This window comes from Sturnira hondurensis, unplaced genomic scaffold, assembly GCF_014824575.4.
Source record: "Sturnira hondurensis isolate 20B ecotype Veracruz unplaced genomic scaffold, ASM1482457v3 Scaffold0017338, whole genome shotgun sequence".
NCBI lineage: Eukaryota > Metazoa > Chordata > Mammalia > Chiroptera > Phyllostomidae > Sturnira > Sturnira hondurensis.
Genome location: NW_028089969.1, coordinates 392,775 through 411,677, shown reverse-complemented (window position 1 = coordinate 411,677; position 18,903 = coordinate 392,775). Strand labels below are relative to the sequence as shown.

Sequence of the window (18,903 nt, the reverse complement as noted above, 5' to 3'; positions counted from 1 at the left end):
GATATTTATAGTCTATTAATATTCAACAGAGAAAGTAAGTACATATAATGGGCTAATGATAGCTTTTCAATAAATGCTGTTGGGAAAATTGGACAGATATGTGCAGAAAAATGAAACTAGACCACCCTCTTATACCACACACAAGAATAAATTCAAAATGGATCAAAGACTTAAACGTTAGACCCTAAACCATAAAAATCCTTGAAGAAAACATAGACAGCAAAATCTTGGACATTGCTCGTAGCAATTTTTTATTAAATATATCTCCCCAGGCAAGGGAAACAAAAGAAAAAAAATAAATGGGACTGCATCAAACTAAAGTTTTTGCACAGCAAAGGAAATTGCCAACAGAATAAAAAGAAAACCCATAGGATGGGAGAACATATTTGTCAATATCCAAAATTTACAAAATATCCAAAATTTATAAAGTACTTACAAAAATTCAACACCATAACAGCAAACAACCCAGTTAAAAAATGGGCAATGGACTTCCAGCCAAGATTGAGGCGTAGGTTGAAACACTTTGCCTCCTTGCACAACAAAAGGGACAACAAATTTAAAAACAAAAAATAGCCAGAACTGCCAGAAAACTGAACTGTATGGAAGTTAGACAACCAAGGAGTTAAAGATGAAACTTTAATTCAGACTGGTAGGAAGGGTGGAGAAGGGCAGCTGGGGTGGAGAGGATATATCAGGCAAGGCAGCAGCTGGAGGACTGAGTGGGTGAGGCAGTAGCTGGTGGACCAGGCAATCCCACATTTGCCTGCAGATAAACTAGGAGGAATAACTGGGGAGCAAGAAAGACCATGTAACCCAGGGTTCCAGTGCGAGAAAAGAAAGCCTCAAAACCTCTGGATGCAAAAACCTATGTGGGTTGTGGTATTGGGAGAAACTACCAGCCTCACAGGAGAGTTTGTTGGAGAGTCCTAGAATGTACACAAACCCACCTACCTGGGAATAAGCACCAGAAGGGCCCAATTTGCTTGGGGGCCCTGGGGGAAGTGACTGAAAACTGGCCCAGAGCTGAGCAAGCAGCAGTATTCCCTCTCTGACCCTACTCTCACTTATAGCACAACAACACAGTGAGTTTCTCTGCCCTGGCAAGTACCTAGGGCACTGCCCCTTAAAACGTAATAGCTGTGGCCTAGACAAAAAAAGATGGCCCAAATGAAAGAACAGATCAAAACTCCAAAAATAGAAATAAGCAATAAAGAGATAGCTAACCTATCAGATGCAGAGTTCAGAATACTGCCAATCATGATACTCATGGAAATGGTTGAGTATGGCAGCAAAATAGAAGAAAAAGTAAAGGCTATGAAAAGTGAAATAAAGAAAAATATATAGGGATCAAACAGTTAAGGGAAGGAAATCAGGACTTAAATCAAGAATTTGGAGCAGAAAGAAACAACAAAGAATGAAGAAACCAGAACAGAATGAAGAAACAAGAATTCAAAAAAATGAGGAGAGGCTTAGGAACCACCACAGCAACTTTAAACATTCCAACATCCAAATCATAAGGGTACCAGAAGGAGAAGAGGAAAAGCAAGAAATTAAAAACTTATTTGAAAAAAATTATGGAGAACTTCCTCAATCAAGCAAAGGAAATAGATTTCCAGGAAGTGCAGGAAGCTCAGAGTTCCAAGGAAGTTAGACCCAAGGAAGTTCACACCAAGGCACATCATAATTACATTACCCAAGATTAAAGATGAGGAGAGAATCTTAAAAGCAGCAAGAAAAGAAAAAAGGAGATAGTTAACTCCAAAGAGTCCTCATAAGACTATCAGCTGATTTCTCAAAAGAAACCTTGCAGGTAAGAAGGGTCTTGAAAGAAGTATTCCAAGTCATGAAAGGCAAGGACCTATATCCAAGATTTCTCTGTTCAGCAAAGATATCATTTAGAATTGAAGGGCAGATAAAGTGTTTTCCTAATGAAGTCAAGTTAAAGGAGTTCATCATCATCAAACCCTTACTATATGAAATGTTAAAGGGATTTACCTAAGAAAAAGAAGATGATCAAAACTGTGAACAGTAAAATCACATCAAATTCACAACTATCAATAACTGAATCTAAAAAAAAAACAAAACAAAAACCAACTAAAAAACAACTAGAACAGGAACAGAATCACAAAAATGGAGATTACATGGAGGGTTATCAGCAGGGAGGGGGAAAATGGGAGAAAAGGTACAGGGAATAAGAAGCATAAATGGTAGGTACAAATAGATGGTGAGGTTAAGAATAGCATAGAAAATGGAGAAGCCAAAGAACTTAGATGTATGACCCATGGACATGAACTAAATTTGGTGAAGGCTGATGGGATGCAGGGCAGAAGGGTATAAAGTGGAGAAAAAAATGGGACAACTGTAATAGTATAATCAATAAAATATACTTTAAAAATGGGCAATGGACCTCAATAAACTCTTCTGCAAAGAGGACATACTAAAAGACATAGGGAAAGATGTTCAACGTCACTAATCATCAAAGAAATGCAGATTAAAACCACAGTGAGATATCAGCTCACACCTGTCAGAATGGGTATCATCAACAAATAAATTAAAAATGGATATGCCTTTTGATCCAGCTATCCCACTTCTGGAATATATCTGAATGAACCTAAAATACTAATTCAAAAGAACATAAGCACCCCTATGCTTGCTGCAGCATTATTTACAATTGCCAAGATATGGAAGCAGCCCAAGTGTCCATCTATAGCTGAGTGGATAAAACAACTCTGGGACATTTACACAATGGAATTCTACTTGGCCGTAAAAATAAAAATTTCACTTTTTGCAACAGAATGGATGGACCTGGAGAATGTTATGCTATGTGAAATAAGCCAGTCAGAAAAACACAAATACCATATGATCTTACTCATATGTGGAATATAATGAATGAACTGATGTAACAAGCAAAACAGACACAGCCTCATATATGGAGAGCTGACGACAGCTAGTGGCAGGGGTAATGTAGGGGGTTGGAGATATTCAACAAAAAGGAAAAAGGACTCATGGACATCAGCGTGGTGATTGCTAGAGGCAAGGGGGTATAAGGGGACTAAACGGTAATGGCAAAAAACAACACAATAAGAATTAAATTTTAAAAAAGAACAAAAACCCCCCAGAACATATGATAAAAGATTGAATACAGAAGCAGATATGAGAATCTAATTGTCTTCCATTAAGCTAGACAGCAAAGATATTTGGGGAAAAAAAGTAAAACATTGCCACTTTTCTCACGGCCAAAAAATTTTTTTGCTGTGGAAAATGTGGTTATTTTCCATAAAAATATACTATTCATATTAACATTTAATTAAAGTTCTTCATTTAAAATAAATTTTAAAAAGCTAAATTAATAAGTATTTTTAAACTTCTACTCAAATTTCAAATATATAAATATAGATATGACATATAAACAGAAGGTCTTTGGAGATTTTCAACAATTTTTTCAGGAATGTAAATAGGTTGGTCCTAATTTCAGAAAGTCTGAGAAAGCTGTACTAGTGAATGAGCTTCATACAACCAAAATGGTTGCAGAAACATCAACATAATGTGGTGGATATTAAAATCTACATTTACTTGGAGGACTTCCGCCAAGATGGAGGCATAGGTGGAAACACTGTGCCTTCTCCCACAACCAAGTTTGAATACAACTAAGGTTTGGAGAACAAAGACGCACCCAAAGACCAGAAAATTGAATTATACGGAAGTTTGACTACAACTAACCGTTCAACGGGACGGTAAGAGGGGTGGAGCCAGCAGCAAGCAGGGTCGGGCAGGACATGGCCCCGACCCAGGCGCGCAGACCGGAACCAGTTGGGGTGCGGGGCAGACCGCGGGCGCATATTCGAGCACAGTGAGACAGACCACACAGGCCCCAGGGGGCGAGGGCTGACGGCGGTGGCACACTCGCGTGCAGTGGGACGAAACGCGTGGGCCCGGTGACGGCAGCAGCTGTGGCACCGGTGAGGACCGTGGCGGCAGGCCGCGGACAGGACGCCATAGTCCCTCTTTGACCCCGCCCCCACATACAGTGTCACAACTCAGCGACTTAGTTGCCCTTCAGCACCGGTGAGGGCCAGGGCAGCAGGCGGCAGGAGGCACGCCAGAGTCCCTCTTTGACCCCGCACCCACATATAGCGTCACAACCCAGCGACTTAGTTGCCCTGCAAGACCAGTGAGAGCCATTGTCCCTCTTTGACCCTGCCCCCACCTACAACGTCACAACCCAGCGACTGAGTTGCCCTGTTCTAGTGAACACTTTAGGGCTCTGATCCTGCTATGGAACAGGCACAAACAACCCGAAAGATGGCACAAGAAGAACTCAAAGTCCCAGAGCCAATAACTCTCAGCGACCGAGAAATTGCCAGCCTCTCAGAAGCACAATTCAGGACACTATTTATCAGGATGCTCACAGAACTGGTTGATTATAGTCACAAATTAGAGGAACAAAGTTACAAATTAGAGGAACGTGTGAGGGCTGGACTGATTGAAATGAAGGGAGATGCACAGGAAACCAATAGTGATGGAAAGGAAACTGGGACTCAAATCAATGGAATGGACCAGAAGGAAGAACAAAACATCCCACCAGAAAGGAATGAAGAAATGAGAATTCAAAAAAATGAGGAGAGGCTTAGGAACCTCCAGGACATCTTGAAACGTTCCAACATCCGGATTATAGGGGTACCAGAAGGGGGAAAGAAACAGCCACGAGTGGAAAACATATTTGAACAAATAATAAAGGAGAACTTCCCCAGTCTGGCAAAGGAAATAGACTTCCAGGAAATCCAGGAAGCTCAGAGAGTGCCAAAGAAGTTGGACCCAAGAAGGAACACACCAAGGCACATCATAATTACATTAGCCAAGACTAAAATGAAGGAGAGAATCCTAGAAGCAGCAAGGGATAAGGGGACAGTCACCTACAAAGGAGTACCCATCAGACTGTCAGCGGATTTCTCAAAAGAGACCTTACAGGCAAGAAGGGGCTGGAAAGAAGTATTCCAAGTCATGAAATCCAAAGACCTACAGCCAAGATTGCTTTATCCAGCAAAACTTTCATTTAGAATGGAAGGACAGATAAAGTGCTTCTCAGATAAGGTCAAGTTCAAGGAGTTCATCATCACCAAGCCCTTATTATATGAAATGCTAAAGGGACTTATATAAGAAAAAGAAGATGAAAAATATTAACAGTGAAAGGACAGCAAACTCACAGTTATTAACAACCACACCTAAAACAAAAGCAAACCAAGAGGACAGCTAGATCAGGGGTGGAACTATAGAAATGAAGAACACATGGAGGGTTAGAAACAGGGGGGTGGGAGGGGGAGAAGAGGGGAGAAGGCACAGAAAATAGCATAGATGGTAGGCAGAAAATAGATAGGGGGGAGGGCGAGAATAGTGGGAGAAATATAGAATCCAAAGAACTTGAGACACGTGGTTATAAACTAAGGCGGGGAGAATGGTGGGGGAGGGAGGGTGTGGGTGGAGGGGATTGAAGGGGGGGAATAGAACAACTGTAATGGTATAATCAATAAAATATATTTAAAAAAAATAAAATCTACATTTACTTGTGGAATTGAGGCTAAATACTAAATGACAGTTTTAGGGTAAAAGCATAGCATGTAATGGCTATTTGCTCTGCCAAGGCATCTATAACACAACCATTCAAAATTGAAAAGATAATGGCAGTATGTGCCCTGGCTGGTGTGGCTCAGTGAACTGAGTGCAGGCAATCCAATCCAATCCAATCCAATCCAATCCAATCCAATCCAATCCAACCCAACCTAAGGAGTCACAGGTTCAATGGCCAGTCAGGGCATATGCCTGGGTTGCAAGCCAGGTGTCCCAGTAGGGGGCGCATAAGAGGCAACCACACATTGATGTTTCCTCTCCCTCTCTTCCCCTCTCTCTAAAAAATAAATAAATAAAATATTTTTAAAAAAGATAATGGGTGTGGATGTGACAACTAGAATATGCTCACCAATTATGTTGTAGTTTTGGAGAGTAAAAGAATATTGTTTTTAAATGATATACTGGAGTATACAAAGGGCAGGGAGAAGAGGTTACAAGTTCAGTTTAGTATTAATAATAATAGGGAGTCAATAGAAAATAACTACAAAAAGAGAGAACTAGGGATATTTTATAAATGTTTTAACTCAAAGATAATTATTGGAATAAAAATATAAACCTTTCTAAATACCAAAAATTATATGAAAATAAAAGCAAACAAAACAGCTGCTTATTTTTTTAAAAAGAACAAAATAAAAATAGACCAATAAACAATTAGAAGTTTTAATAGTTATCTATAGGGTAAAAAGGACAAGGGGCAGAAGCTAAATTTCTTTGAATGTATTTTGCATTACAGATTTGACTTTGGAACCATGCACTTTTGAAAAAAATTATTACAAAATAAAATCTACCTGGCTGGCATAGCTCAGTGGATTGAGCGCGGGCCTGCGAACCAGAGGATCGCGGTTCGATTCCCAGTCAGGGCACATTCTTGGGTTGCAGGCCAGTTCCCTGCAGGCCAACTCCCAGCAGGGGATGCGCAAAAGGCAACCATACATTGATGTTTCTCTCCCTCTCTCCTTCCCCTCTAAAGATAAATAAATAAATAAATTAAAAAAAACAAAAACAAAATAAAATCTATTTTACAGAAGTAATCCTTCCAAATAAAAAAAAGTAAAACAAAGTTATCTAAGTGATTATCCTCAGTTGGTGGCATAACCTAAGGGAACAAAGAACCACTTCAGAGACTCTCACAGCAATCTGATCCCAGACCCTAGGGGAATATTTGGGAAGGACAAAAAGAATTCCAAAAAGACAAAAGAAAATAACACCAAAAAGACTCCTCCAAACTATTTTTAGTAATGATTTGTTAATAGTAGGGCTAGTATTATATTCTGGAAATGATAGGTGTGTGTTGTAGGATAGAGCAAACACTACTAAATTCCTGGCATCACTGTGCATAGGGATTTTCAGCATGGAGCAGAGGAGATATACATAGAAGTGTTAAGTAAAGACCAGAAATACCAGTACAAACTCATGAAGAATTTCATATTATAAAACAACTAAATTTCCTAGGAGCTATGATGACTGCTAGAACCCAGATTGTGGGTTTGAAAGGCCATTTTCCATAAATGAGATAAGTGGCAATTTGAACACTGACTGGACACTTAATGACTTTAGGAATGATTATTAATTTTTGGAGGGTTGTGATAATTGGTATTGTGATTAGGTTTTCCGGAACTGTCTGCCTGTTTTAGAGATCCATACTGAAATACTAGCTAGAATGTGGAATCATGTTTGGGATTTGTATCAGGGAATTGCATGGGGGAGCTGGGAGTTGGCTGCGGGTATGGATGAGGCAGAATTGGCTATGAGTTGGCAATATGGGAGCTGTGTGATGGGTTATGTGGGTTCACTGTAATTTTCCTGTCTGCTTTGTAGATGTTTGAAATTTTGCCAAGTAAAATTTGAAGAAAAGGCTACTAATAAAACCTGGCCTCATCTAATCCTTTACCCCAATCTGGGGTAGCTTTTTTTTTTTTAGATTTTGTTTTTGTTTTTGAAGACATTACAGAAAGGTGTAACAGGAAATGGAAAAGAGAAAGCAAAGAAAGCACAGCAAAAAAATCAGTGGTGTTCATTTTAAGGGCTGTTTCCTCCAGAAATGCATTTTAATTTTAACAATGGGCTATAACTGATCTTGTGCAAAGACTCAAGTTTCTTCTTTGATAATGTCTATTGCTAATCTTTTAACTTTCAGTCAAGATGCTGGAACAGGTAAATGCGGTACTCACCAACTCCCACATCCACATCAAAATTACAACTAAACTGCAGAACAACCACAATTCAGAGCCACCTGAAACCTAGTTAGAGATTTAAAGAGGCCATACTGAATCTAGTAAGAGGGGTAAAGACATGAATTGGGCTTGTCCCACACCGATGTTTAGTGGATAAAAATCGGGAGGGAGTTCAGATTCAGAGGTTCCCACTGAGGACTGAGGAGCCCCATCCCCACACCAGGACCCCCAACCCAGGGTTCTAGTGCCAGGAAGAGAAGTCCCTATTGACTGTCAGAGATTGTGGCTGAAGGAGACAGAGGGCTTCTGGAGTCCCATGCAGTTCCTCTTAAAGGGCCCATGCATGGACTTACTCTGATTTACTCATTCTGAGCTCCAGCACAGGAAAAGCAGCTCAAAAAGCACCAGGGACACATGGGAAGGAAATGCATTGTCTGGCATCAGGGTAAGAGCTGAGGGGGCAGCTTTCTCCCAGGTAAAAGTCCTGGCAGAACTGGAAGATGGGCACCACATCTGAGTCTCCATCAACCCAGCTGACACTGTTCCCTCTGCTTTGGTGATTCCCTGAGACCCTGCCCCAGCCAATTTTTGGGCTCACCCAAGCTGACTCCAGTGGCTTATCCATATGAATAGCCTGTCTCGGCTCACGTTTCAGACTTTCCTAAAATCTCAAAAAAAAAAAAAAAAAAAAAGGAAAAACAGTTTCTGGTATCAGCATGCCCAGTACCTCTCGCTAGGTGGTCCCAAACCCAGCTCTAGTGGCAGACAGCCTTGGTTTTTCAGCTTGACCTCTCCTGGGCACCTCCAAGCTCACACAACTAGCAGTCATCTGCAGATTGCTTTGTAGCTCATGCCAGGTAACCCTGTGCAGAACACAGGTGGTGGCTGACCTTGGCCTGAACCTCCGATAAGGCCTCAGAGTCAGCACACCTGGTGGGCAGCTTCAGACCATGTGGAAGCATCACTACCCGGCCACCTCTAAAAGTGACACACTCAAGGGGTAGATTCAGCCGGCACCACAGCCCTGCTAAAGTAAGTCCTGCTCTGTGGGGCAGGCCCTGGAACAACTGATCCTCCATGGTGGTTGGTGGTTGCAGTCAGTCCATATCATTGATAGGCATGGGGGTACATCCCTTTCATTGACGTGTCAAAAGCAACCAAGGCTCAAATATAACAGAAGGGTGTACATGGAGCAGGACATAGGGCAGGGGTGGGGCATACCTGTAGTACCCAGCTTGAGTGATTGGGGAGTCTGTGCCACTGGACCCTACAGAACACCTACTACATAAGGCCACTCTACGAAGACCAGGAGACATAGCAGCTCTAACTAATACATAGAAAAAAAACATAGGGAGGCTGCCAAAATGAGGAGATTAAAAAAAACATGCCCCAAATGAAAGAACAAAACAAAATTCCATAAAAAAACCTAAACAAGATAAAGATAAACAATTTATTAGATGCAGAGTTCAAAACAGTGGTTATAAAGATTTTCCATGAATTTAGTGAGAACCACATCATCATCAAAAAGTACCAGCCAGAAATAATGGATACAATAATTGAAATGAAAAATAATTTACAGGGAATCAACAGTACAGTAGCTGAAGCCAAAAATCAAATCAGCAATTTAGAATACAAAGAAGTAAAAAATACCCAAACAGAACAGAAAAAAGAACTGCCCCCACCCCGCTGCCAAAAATGAAGATAGTGTGAGGAGCCACTGGGACAACTTCATGTCTATCAACGTTAGCATAATGGGTCTCTGGAAGCAGAAGAGAGCAAGAAATGAAAACTTATTTGAAAAAATTATGACAGGAAACTTCTGTAATCTGGTAAATGAAATAGATATACAAGCCCAGGAAGCGCAGAGAGTTCCAAATAAGATGAACCCAAAGAAGCCCATACCAAGACACAGCATAATTAAATGCCAAAGATTAATAGACAAAAAGAAAATATTAAAAGAAGCAAGAGAAAAGTAGTCAGTTACCTACAAGGAAGCTTCCAAAAGACCTTCAGCTGATTTCTCAACAGAAACTTTGCAAGCCAAACAGTTGTCAAGAAATACTCAAAGTGATTAAAAAAAGGACCTACAAGCAAGATTATACAGCAAAGCTGTCATTTAGAAAAGGACAGATAATGAGCTTTCCAGACAAGAAAAAGTTAAAGGAGTTCTTCACCTCTGAACTTATATTACAAGCAGTGTTAAAGGGTCTTCTTTAAGAAAAAGGGAAAAAAGATAAAAAATATGAACAATAAAATGGCAATAAACACATATCTATCAACCACTGAATGTAAAAAACAAAAGAAGTGAACAAGCAGAACAGAAACGGACTCATAGATAGAGAATATTTTGATGGTTGCCAGATGGGAGGGGGGTTGGGTAAATGGGTGAAATAGGTGAAGGGATTAAGCAGTATAAATAGGGTACAACCACTATGGAAAACAGCATGGAACTTTCTCAGAAAACTAAAAATGAACCTGCCTTTTGAACCAGCAATTCCACTGCTAGGATTATATCCTAAGAACCCTGAAACACCAATCCAAAAGAACTGATGTACCCCAATGTTCATAGCAGCACAATTTACAATAGTCAAGTGCTAGAAGCAACTTAGGTGCCCATCAGTAAATGAATGGACCAAAAACTATAGTACATTTACACAATGAAATTCTATGCAGCAGAAAGAAAGAAGGAGCTACTACCCTGGGCAACAGCATTGATGGAACTGGAAAGCATTATGCTGAGTGAAATAAGCCAGGTGTTGGAAAAATACCATATGATCTCACCTTTAACAGGAAGCTAAACAATAAAACAAACAAGCATGCAAAATATAACCAGACACTGAAAGAGAGAACAGGCTGACAGTGACCAGAGGGAAGAGGGGAGGGGATTTCAGGGGAAAAAGGGAAGGGTTTACAGGAACTAGTATCAAGGACACATGGCCAAAAACTAGGGGGTGTGAAAATGGGAGGGAGGTGGGAAGGGCTGGGGGGGGGGTGGGCTGGGATGTAAAAGACAGAAAACTGTACTTGAATAACAATTAAAATAGAATAAAATTAAAAAAAAGAAGTACAAAGAGGTAGTTACAGAATAATCATGGAGCTGTAGAACACAGCATAGTGAATATAGTCGTTAATATTTGAGTAACTAGGACTTCCACCAAGATGGATGCGTAGGTGGAAACACTGTGCCTTCTCCCACAAACAAGTTTGAATACAACAAAGGTTTAGTAAACAAAGATGCAGCCAAAGAACAGAAAATTGAACTATACGTAAGTCCGACAACAACGAACCGTTCAACCAGACTGGTAAGAGGGGCAGAGCCAGCAGCGGAGCAGGGTTGGGCAGGAAAGATCCCCCAACCCCAGGTGCCCAGGCAGCTGGGGTAGCATCGGGTGGACCCAGTGAGGGCGCGGGGCAGCAGGTTGACCGCGATCACACACTTGCGCACAGATAAACCAGCAGAGGATTGAGCAGTGGGACAGACCGGGCCCCGGTGGCAGGAGGCAGCAGAGAGAACCGCCATTGCTCCCCTTTGGCCCCACCCCCACATACAAAGTCACAACCCAGCCACTGGATTGCCCCACCCTGGTGAACACCTAGGGCCCCACCCTGGTGAACACCTAGGGTTCCGCTCCTCATACATAACAGGCACAGACAGTCCAAAACATGGCTCAAGAAGAACTCAAGGCCCAAGAGTTGGTAACTCTAAGTGAAAAAGAAATAGTGAACCTCTCAGATGCACAGTTCAGGTGATCAGGATGCTCACAGAACTGGGTGATTTTAGTCACAAATTAGAGGAACATATGAAGGCTAAACTAATTGAAATGAAGGGAAATGCACAGGGAACCAATAGTGATGGAAAGGAAACTGGGACTCAAATCAATGGAGTGGACAAGAAGAAAAAGAAACATTCAACCAGAACAGAATGAAGAAACTAGAATTCAAAAAAATGAGGAGAGGCTTAGGAACCTCCAGGACATCTTTAAACGTTCCAACATCCGAATTATAGGGGTACCAGAAGGGGAAGAGGAAGAGCAACAGGTGGAAAACTTATTTGAACAAATAATAAAGAAGAACTTCCCCAATCTCACAAAGGAAACAGACTTCTGGGAAATCCAGGAAGCTCAGAGAGTCCCAAAGAAGGTGGGCCCAAGAAGGAACACACCAAAGCACATCATAATTACATTACCCAAGATTAAAATGAAGGAGAGAATCCTAGAAGCAGCAAGAGATAAGGGGACAGTCACCTACAAAGAAGTTCCCACCAGACTGCCAGTTGATTTCTCAAAAGAGACCTTACAGGCAAGAAGGGGCTGGAGAGAAGTATTCCAAGTCATGAAATCCAAAGACCTACATCCAAGATTGCTCTATCCAGCAAAGCTTTCATTTAGAATGGAAGGGCAGATAAAGTGCTTCTCAGATAAGGTCAAATTCAAGAAGTTCATCATTACCAAGCCCTTATTACATGAAATGTTAAAGGCACTTATCTAAGAAAAAGATGATAGGACTTCCGCCAAGATGGAGGCATAGGTGGAAACACTGTGCCTTCTCCCACAACCAAGTTTGACTACAACAAAAGTTTTGGAGAACTAGGACATACCCAAAGACCAGAAAACGGAATTATACAGAAGTCCGACAGCAACTAACCGTTCAATGGGGCCGGTAAGAGAGGCAGAACCAGCAGCGGAGCTGGGTCGGGCAGGACAGATCCCCCGACCTAGGTGCTAGGCGCGCGGGCAGCCCAAAGGCAGTCGGGGTGCGGGGCAGACTGACCAAGGTCGCACATTCGCGCGCAGTGAGATGGACCATGCAGGCCCCAGGGGACAAACCCAGTGGTGGAGGGCTGACAGCGGTGGCACACTCGAGTGCAGTGGAACAAAACGCGTGAGCCTGGTGACGGTGGTGGTTGCGGTGCCGGTGGGGGTCGAGGCAGCGGGCGGCAGAGGGCAGCCATTGTACCTCTTTGACCCCACCCCCACATACAACGTCACAACCCAGCGACTGAGTTGCCCTGCTCTGGTGCAAACCTAGGGCTCCAATCCTGCTACTTAACAGGCACAAACAGCCCAAAAGATGGCGCAAGAGGAACTCAAAGTCCCAGAGCTGATAACTCGAAGCGACCAAGAGATGGCCAACCTCTCAGAAGCCCAATTTAAGACACTATTTATCAGGATGCTCACAGAATTGGTAGAGCACAGTCACAAATTAGAGGAACATATGAAGGCTAAACTAATTGAAATGAAGGGAGATGTCCAGGAAACCAATAGCGATGGAAAGGAAACTGGGACTCAAATCAATGGAATGGACCAGAAGGAAGAACGAAACATCCAACCAGAAAGGAATGAAGAAATGAGAATTCAAAAAAATGAGGAGAGGCTTAGGAACCTCCAGGACATCTTTAAACGTTCCAACATCCGGATTATAGGGGTACCAGAAGGGGGAAAGAAACAGCCACGAGTGGAAAACTTATTTGAACAAATAATAAAGGAGAACTTCCCCAGTCTGGCAAAGGAAATAGACTTCCAGGAAATCCAGGAAGCTCAGAGAGTCCCAAAGAAGTTGGACCCAAGAAGGAACACACCAAGGCACATCATAATTACATTAGCCAAGACTAAAATGAAGGAGAGAATCCTAGAAGCAGCAAGGGATAAGGGGACAGTCACCTACAAAGGAGTACCCATCAGACTGTCAGCGGATTTCTCAAAAGAGACCTTACAGGCAAGAAGGGGCTGGAAAGAAGTATTCCAAGTCATGAAATCCAAAGACCTACAGCCAAGATTGCTTTATCCAGCAAAACTTTCATTTAGAATGGAAGGACAGATAAAGTGCTTCTCAGATAAGGTCAAGTTCAAGGAGTTCATCATCACCAAGCCCTTATTATATGAAATGCTAAAGGGACTTATATAAGAAAAAGAAGATGAAAAATATGAACAGTGAAAGGACAGCAAACACACAGTTATTAACAACCACACCTAAAACAAAAGCAAACCAAGAGGACAGCTAGATCAGGGGTGGAACTATAGAAATGAAGAACACATGGAGGGTTAGAAACAGGGGGGTGGGAGGGGGAGAAGAGGGGAGAAGGCACAGAAAATAGCATAGATGGTAGGTAGAAAATAGATAGGGGGGGAGGGTGAGAATAGTGGGGGAAATATAGAATCTAAAGAACTTGAGACACGTGGTTATAAACTAAGGCGGGGAGAATGGTGGGGGAGGGAGTGTGCGGGTGGAGGGGAATGAAGGGGGGGAATAGAACAACTGTAATGGTATAATCAATAAAATATATTTAAAAAATAAAAAAAATAAAAAATAAAGAAAAAGAAGATAAAAAATAGGAACAGTGAAAGGACAGCAAACTCACAGTTATTAACAACCACACCTAAAACAAAAGCAAACCAAGAGGACAGCTAGATCAGGAGCGGAACCATAGAAATGGAGATCACATGGAGGGTTAGCAACAGGGGAGTGGGAGGAGGAAAAGGGGGGACAAGGTACAGGGAATAAGTATCATAGATGGTGGGTAGAAACTAGACAGGGGGGAGGGCAGGAATACTATGGGAAATATAGAATCTAAAGAACTTGTCACACATGGACATGAACAAAAGGGGGGGAATGAGAGGAGGGGTATGTAGGGGGGAGGGAAGTGAAGGGGAGGAATGGGACAACTGTAATGGCATAATCAATAAAATATATTTTAAAAAATATTTGAGTAACTATGTATGGTGTCAGATGGGTACAAGCTTTATTGGGTAAACTATATAATGTCTAATCATTGGTATGTACAACTGAAAACTACTATAATATTATATGTCTACTGTGACTAAAGAACCAAAAAATGATTAAAAGAAGGTAATGACTCTGATTTGGGGGGGACCGTGTGCCAGGGAGTTTCCCAAGTGCTTTCTATATATAATTTTATCTAACCCTCAAAGTTTTCATTAAGATGATAATTATCATCATATAACTTTATATATGAGGACTGAGGTTCGGATAGGTTACCTGACAAGCCACAGCATTAGAAAGTGGTAGAATCAGGATTTGAAACGAGGTCTGCACAGTGCCTAAAGACTGTGCTGATAAAGAGTATACTCTATCACTTCCCATAGAAACCTAGTCATCCATTAAAATAGAAAATGACCAGGTTGAAACACTCACTGGACTTTGGAGTGCTGTTCCACAGACCAAGAGGTTGTGGACTTAATTCTCAGTCAGGGCACATACCAGGTTTGATCCCCAATTGTGGCATGTATGAAAAGGTCACCAATTGCTGTTTTTCCTCTCAGATCAATGTTTCTCCCTATTTCTCTCCCTCTCTAAAAAGCAATGAAAAAAATGTCTTTGGTAAAGATAAAAAATTTTTTTTAAATCACAAAAGAGTTTTGGAACATGTGTGTAGCCAAGGAGGGTTTATAACACTGAGCAATTAACACTCTGGAATGAAAGGGCCAATGATGGGCCAAATACAGTGCCCACATGGGTGGGGTGCACCAGTGCAGGACAAGAGGTCTAAGAGCCCCAACAAGGACATGAAGTTCTAATGCACTACCGAGCAACGCAGGCAGCTGACTAGAGAGTTGAGTGTGTGTGAACAGAGTTGAGTGTTACAGTCGGACTAAAGATAGAGCAAAGTTCACATAAACATATTTAATAATATGCCTTCTCACTACCTAGTTACACAATTCAGCTTGAGTGGTTGCCTCTTGGCATGTGTGGCTGTAATTAATCCCACTTTTTACACAGCCAAACAAAACATTTCTGGGAGAGGGAGGAATGGGGCAGGGCTGGGACTCAAGTGGTAACTGGTTAGTATGTCCTGCTTCTCCCACCTCTGTCTGAAGCCTATCGTAACTGTTTCCCCTTCTCACCCTGGGTGTGCTCATGACTCTCATGGGCCTCCTTGGGAGCCCCCTCAGACTCCCCAAGACAGTTCTGCTCCAACCTTCATACAATGACAGGTTGCCTCCCTAACAGACCAGCTGTTCATGGGATAATAACACTGCAAGGAGGAGTTTGTGCCACCGCAAATAAGCAAATACTTCCTGCTGCACCTAGATCAATGCCTTTGGTATTATAGAAACCCAAATATAAGAAAGTAACAGTGCAGGGCTCATGGATGCTGCTGCTTTCACCAGATCATTGTGGATCACAGCTGGACAGCCTTACTCCCTCAACAGATGAGGCGCAGCTGGAGGGCAAAGCATACCTCTCATTGCCTCTGGGGCCACCTAGGCTCATAGGTGTCATCCAAGGGGGAAGTAAAGGAAGAATGAATAGACAATGGAAAAGGGGCACTAGAAAATAATTTTTTTTAGATCTTATTTATTTTTAGAGAAAGGTGAAGGGAGGGAGAAAGAAGAGGGAGAGAAACATTGATATGTAGCTGCCTCCTGAGGGGCCCCGACTGGGGACTGGCCTGCAACCCAGGCATGTGCCCTGACTGGGAACTGAACAGGTGACCCTTTGGTTTGTAAGCCGGCACTCCATCCACTGAGCCACACTAGCCAGGGAAGGAAAGAAATGTTTAAAAGAGAAGCTGGAAATGGGTAGAGGGAGGCAGTAAGGAAGGCAGAGGAGCTCAGAGAAGTGTTGACACCACAAACTGACTCCATGATGGGTAAATGAGACAACTGAGGGGAGGGGGACCTTATGATGTCCCACTGAAGAAACACACAAGTGAGAAGTTAGTAAAAATGTCCAAACATAAACATTATGGATCTTTTAAAGTCTTCTAATCCCACTGCTCCTAGTCTTGGGCTCTTCTATTTGTCTTGTAATTTTCTGTCCCTGACAGTATCCTACAAAATGCTAAAATATCACCAGTTTAATCAGTTTAATCCCTCTCTCAGTGAGAGGGAACAAAAAGAGTAAACCACCTAAACCAGCATATTGTTATTGATACAGTTATATGTAGACTAAGTATAACATAGTCCCTTTATAAGAACTACTGGATGCCCCTGAGGTTCTGCTTTAGGAATAACAATGACAATGGAACATTGGTGGTGAGTGAAAACATTACTTGTGTATATGGCTTCTCACAGAAACTGAAGCCAGCGATAGTTAGTCCACACCCAGGAAGCCACAGACTGTACCTGGGTGACATCATCCAGGTGACATGATTACTGGGATTCATCTGAACAAGGTGAGGCCACAGCATGCTTCTGACTCTGTGGCATTCATTGGACTGCTAGAGACCAAATCATAACTAATGACTGGATTTCTTTTAGTACCGAAGAAGAAAGATGTGAGTACAAAATAGAATGAGACTACTTAAAGCTTCTGGCCAGCTTGACAAAAACATTAAGATACAGAACTGGCTCAAATTCTAGTTATTCAGGGACATGGTGTCCCTAAAAAGAGACTGAACTCTCAGCAGGAGATTTCACCACTGTCGCAGGGAATGGTGATTTTTGGCATTTTCCATTGACATTTCTTAATCTGAAGTGAACTGTGACAAGATGCATAAAGCCCCACCTGTCTCCCCGGAGACCTGTAGTCGCTGGCCATTGCAGAAGGCACCCCGGCCTCTCCGACCCGTGTACAGTCGCTCCTCTGTGCAGTGGTAAATCACTCCAAATTCAAGCTGGGGGGGCAGGTGCAGTACAGAAAACAAGTGCCATTCATTTAATGAGTACAGAAAATAACACAGTAATTCAAAGGTGAAGGTGTTCTAAGTGTTCTAACTAATGCAATGATGATGTGATAGAAAATACAAAAGGGAATTTAAAAAATCAGCATCTAGATTCAAAATGGCATAAAAACAAGATTTCTTAAAAATTACTGTATTTAAAAATATACTAAAACTAAAAAAAAAACACATTAAAACTTAACATCATAAACATTAGTAACTAAAAGTTACTGAAAAAGCTTGACTCTTTAGAAAGGCTACTTTTTTCTGGGGGGTGGAGTGAGGTTACTTGTGCCTCTAATCAAACTCCACAAGAGCCTCTCAAAATTGCTGATGTTCGAAGAACAAAAAATGTTAGCAGAATCACAGAACCCAAGGGCAGTCCCAGGAAGAGAGCTATGACTCAGGAAGGGGGCTCTGCCCTGAGGGAGCATATGCTAACCAGCAGCAGCATTGCCATAAATCAGCAATGAGGCCATGGGCCACAGTTACTGATGGTAAAAAAAAAAGGAGGTGAGTATGAAAAAAATGCTACCTGACCCTATGTGTTGTTGTTCCTTTCCTCTACTGACTTCTCACTGTTCAGGGTTAACAAGAGCAAGTGTGCTTGAGGTTAGCTAAGTATTCATCTCTCTGGAAAATAAAGAGAGACCCAGACCAGAAGCCTCAGGAAAGTTTCTGCTGGCCCTAGCTGAGCTTGACCACTGTGGGAAGGAATTGGGTTTACTGCTGGGAAGGATGTTTCAGCCAGCACTTACTAAGGGCCTATAGCCTTCCAGCAATACTTAACCATCCTCCCCCTTCCACTACTCTGGCTTTAAAGAGCTTCCCAAGTACCAGGTCAGTCCCAGAATTGGGCTGGACTCAGGGAGCCTACTGTGGGGGCCCTGTGCCCCTGGGGCCAGCAGGTGGCCCTGAGGCCTTGAGGGAAGGGTGGGATGCTCCCTTTGACCGGGGGCCATCCACTACAGGCCCAGACCACTTGTGCAGTTGTACACACCAGACCCATCAGAGGGTGTGGTTTTGCCAGCGGGTGACCTTGCCAGACCACAGCACTTGGTCCTCTCCCTCAGTTACTGACACTGTGGTGATGAGCATCACCCTCTGAGGTGAACGCTCAATCCGCCACTTGGTTCAATGACAACATTTAATAGAGAAGCAAGTGAGTAATTAATTCCTTACCTAAATTTCAATATTAAAAATCTTAAGTACTTCTACACGGGTATAAACTTCTCTAAGTTTCCATGTTAGGGAATCTATGGTAACACTGAGGATTAAGATGAAAAATGGTGCTGTAAAGGAAGGATTCTTTTGAAAAACACTGAGCCCCCAGTCTCACTTAAATGTAAGTGTAGTAACTACAAAGAAATTAGGGCTTTTCTAAGTGTTATTGCTTAAACTGACTAATAAAGTTTAAGACTCTATCCCACGCCTTTGTTGCAGGCCCTCTGATCTTGCTTAGTTCTGAGGGCTTATGGGAAC

General features: G+C 42.2%; 1 protein-coding gene across 3 annotated transcripts in view; it reads right to left on the bottom strand.

Moving 5' to 3' along the window:
- The window catches only part of IMPA2 (inositol monophosphatase 2), a 77,851-nt gene that overhangs the window by 18,159 nt on the left and 40,789 nt on the right, over window positions 1-18,903 (bottom strand). For all 3 annotated transcript variants that reach the window (XM_037067609.1, XM_037067610.1, XM_037067611.1), the window contains one exon: window positions 17,268-17,376. In XM_037067609.1, coding sequence (XP_036923504.1) covers window positions 17,268-17,376 — 109 coding nt within the window. The remainder of the gene's footprint in view (window positions 1-17,267; window positions 17,377-18,903) is intronic.